At 58.0% G+C, this 3580-nt stretch overlaps 1 protein-coding gene across 1 annotated transcript; it reads left to right on the top strand.

Moving 5' to 3' along the window:
• Positions 1-1046: 1046 nt before the first annotated feature.
• SPPL2C (signal peptide peptidase like 2C) lies at positions 1047-3241 on the top strand. The gene is made up of 2 exons (XM_008563304.1): positions 1047-2868; positions 2976-3241. Exons 1-2 carry the CDS (start codon positions 1047-1049, stop codon positions 3239-3241), a joined length of 2088 nt encoding a protein of 695 aa, XP_008561526.1.
• The last annotated feature ends 339 nt before the right edge of the window (positions 3242-3580 follow it).

Genomic DNA, 3580 nt, shown 5'->3' with positions numbered 1-3580 from the left:
TTTGGGAGACATCAAGGTCCAACGTTTTAACCAGTGCAAGAGCCCCCAACCTTCTTGGCTGTATCAGTTTGGGCTTCTCTGAGCCTCAGTTTTACTCATCCATGAAGTGGGTATATTAGGGTAGGTTAAGCTGCTATAACAAAGAGACCTACAATTAGTCAATGGCTTAGGGAAGATCATGTTTCTGTCCCTCCTAACAGTCCCTGGTGAGCATCCCAGGCTACTGCTCAATGCAGATGTCCAGGGACCTGCCTACTTTCACTGTCTTTCTCCCTATTCCTTAAGACATTGTCCTCCTCATCATAGTCAAACCCAGGTCACAGACCTGTCCTTGTTCTTACTTGTGAGAAAGAGAGAAAGTAGACAAGGACCCCTACTGTCTTTCAGCCGAGGCGCCTGTGGGGCTCACATCATTTCTGCTCAATTTCCACTGGCAAGAACTTGGTCACATGGCCCTCCCTAACTGCAAGGGAGGCTGGGAATCAATTCTGGTCCTGTGCCTGGTAGAAAGGGGGACTGATTTTGAAGGACAGCTCGCAGCCTCCTTGCAGGGGTGCTATGAGTACAGATAAACTAAATGCTCAACAAGAGTGTCCAGTATGGAGCTCAGAGCTCCAAGGGACTTTACAAACTCTCTGGTCCAGTGTCCTCATTTCTTTGCAGCTAAAGAAACAGGCCCAGAGAGGAGAGGCATCTACCTGGGTCACCCAGTGGGTAAGGGGCAAAGTTGGCCAGAATCCTGTCTGGGATCCTCAGCACTGTCCTCCCCTCTCTTATTTCAAATTACCTGGTCTAGCCTCACTGGGGCCTGTGCAGAGAGCAGGACCCTGATGACCTCTCTACCTAGACCAAGGACAAGGAGCACAATCCTGACAGGGACCCTATGCTGGGGGACAACACAACTTTATGACTAGGTAGGTGTGGTCCTGGTTTCCAGGACAGGTGACCAAGCGGCTCTGTAACAAAGGGTCACACCCATCCCCTGGGAGGGGAGCTGGGCTGTGGCAGCTGCCACCTTGGGGCAATGCAGTAGGTGTCTGAGAAGGATGGCGTGCCTGGCTTCCCTCCTCCCCATGTGCTTCCTCCTCCTCGCCAGTGCCAGGGTCCAAGGGGAATATGGTGTGGTCCACGTGGTGTCGAAGAATTGGAGCAAAGACTACTGTGTCCTGTTTAGCTCCGACTACGTAACCCTGCCCCAGGACCTGCACCATGCCCCACTCCTGCCCCTGTATGATGGCACCATGGCACCCTGGTGCCCAGGTGAGGACTCCTCCCACTTGGCCCAGCCCAGGTCCACCAGCCAGCGGCCCCTCCGTCAGACCACCGCCATGGTCATGAGGGGCAACTGCAGCCTCTACGCCCAGGGCTGGCTGGCTCAGGGACAGGGTGCCCATGGGCTGCTCATCGTGAGCCGGGTCAGCAGCCAGCAGTGCTCAGACACCACCCCAGCTTTCCAGGACCCACAGAAGCCCCCACCAGACCTCACCATCCCTGTGGCTGTGCTCCGCTACAATGACATGCTCGACATCCTCAGTCACACTCATGGGGACACCGCTGTCTGCGTGGCCATGTACGCACCCCCTGAGCCCATCATCGACTACAACATAGTGGTCATCTTCATCCTGGCTGTAGGCACCGTGGCTGTGGGTGGCTACTGGGCCGGCCTGAGTGAGGCCAACTGGCTGCAGCGGCGCCGGGCCCGAGGAGGAGGAGGGCCTGGCGGTCACAATCAGCCGCCAGCGGTGGCAGCCCAGGGGATGCCTCATGGGGCCCAGGAGGAAGAAGACGAGGATGCCCCCGTGGACTTCACACCAGCCATGACGGGCGTGGTGGTCACCATGTGCTGCTCCATTATGCTGCTGCTCTACTTCTTCTATGACTGCTTTGTCTACGTCATGATCGCCATCTTCGGCCTGGGTGCTGGCACCAGCCTCTACAGCTGCCTGACACCCCTGGTGCGCCGCCTGCCCCTGCAGCAATGCCAGTGGCCCCTGCCCGGCTGCCGGGCTTCTCTGCAGCTGCCTCTGCTGCTGCTGGCAGGCCTGTGCACCATGGTGACCGTCCTCTGGGTGGCCTATCGCAATGAGGACTGCTGGGTGTGGCTCCTGCAGGACACGCTGGGCGTAGCCTCCTGCCTGTTCATCCTGCGGCGCGTGAGGCTGCCCACCCTCAAGAACTGCACCTCCCTCCTGCTGGCCCTGCTGGCCTTTGATGTTTTCTTCGTCTTCGTCACGCCACTCCTCACCAAGACTGGTGAGAGCATCATGGTGGAGGTCGCCTCAGGCCCTGCAGACTCTGCGAGCCGTGAGAGGCTTCCCATGATGCTCAGAGTGCCCTGGCTGAGCTTCTCGGCCTTGACTCTGTGCGACCAGCCCTTCTCCATCCTCGGCTTCGGTGACATCGTGGTCCCCGGCTTCCTGGTTGCCTACTGTCACCGCTTTGATGTGCAAGTCTGCTCACGCCAGGTCTACTTTGTGGCCTGCACTGTGGCCTATGCTGTGGGCCTGCTGGTCACTTTTATCGCCATGGTCCTGATGCAGATGGGCCAGCCTGCCCTGCTCTACCTAGTGTCCAGCACCCTGCTCACCAGCCTGGCTGTGGCCACCCGCCGCCAAGAGCTCACCCTCTTCTGGACTGGCCAGGGCAAAGCCAAAACGTCTGCCTGGCCTGTAGCAGAGCCCTGCAGTTCCCCTTCATCTGGCTCTGAACAGAAACAGGAGGGCACAATAGACATCCACACAGCCAGCAAGTTTGAGCAGGCCACCGACCAAGGGATGGGGGACTTAGACAGCAGCCGCGGGGAAGACATGGCTGAGATTGTCACCATATCCGAGGATGAAGCCACCAGCCCAGGGGGAGAGAGTGATAGTTCTGAGGGCTGGAGTGATGCCCACCTGGATCCTGACAAGCTGGCGGGGAAGACATGGCTGAGATTGTCACCATATCCGAGGATGAAGCCACCAGCCCAGGGGGAGAGAGTGATAGTTCTGAGGGCTGGAGTGATGCCCACCTGGATCCTGACAAGCTGCCCCCCGCCACCTCCAGGACCTCAGAGGGACTGAAGTCGCTGTTGCCGATGGCCACGTTGATCCCACCAATGCCACCAATGCCACTGCCCTCAGAGCTGGGCCACATCCACACCCAGGCCCAGGCCCACGACACCGGCCTGCCCTGGATGGGGCTCCACAAGAGGAAGAGCTTGAAGGTAAAGAAGAGCATGTCGACCCAGGCTCCCTTGTGAACCAGAGCCCCTGGGACACGTGCCTGTAACAGGCTGGCAGAATATTGCAGAGCAAAGCCATGTGTGGCCAAAAGAGATTGGGGGCTAAAGAGATTCCATATCTACTCAGAGCCTTTTTGTTGTTGGGACTGTAAGAGCAATGACTGCAGAATAAGTCTGTGCAGGGCCCGGGGAGTTCTTAGGAGTTGGCATCACCCCCAAATAGTGCAGAAAGGGAAACTGAGGCTCAGATAGGATACATGGTTTGCACGAATTTGCTCAGCATGGCCACGGTTTGCTCCCAGTGCTCACTGGGCAGCTACTTTCCCTCTCCCTGCCTGCCCAACCCCACAGGCCAGA

This window comes from Galeopterus variegatus, unplaced genomic scaffold, assembly GCF_000696425.1.
Source record: "Galeopterus variegatus unplaced genomic scaffold, G_variegatus-3.0.2 Scaffold13172, whole genome shotgun sequence".
Classification (NCBI taxonomy): Eukaryota; Metazoa; Chordata; class Mammalia; order Dermoptera; family Cynocephalidae; genus Galeopterus; species Galeopterus variegatus.
Note: the sequence above shows the minus strand (reverse complement) of the source record. Positions and strands in the feature narration are given on the sequence as shown.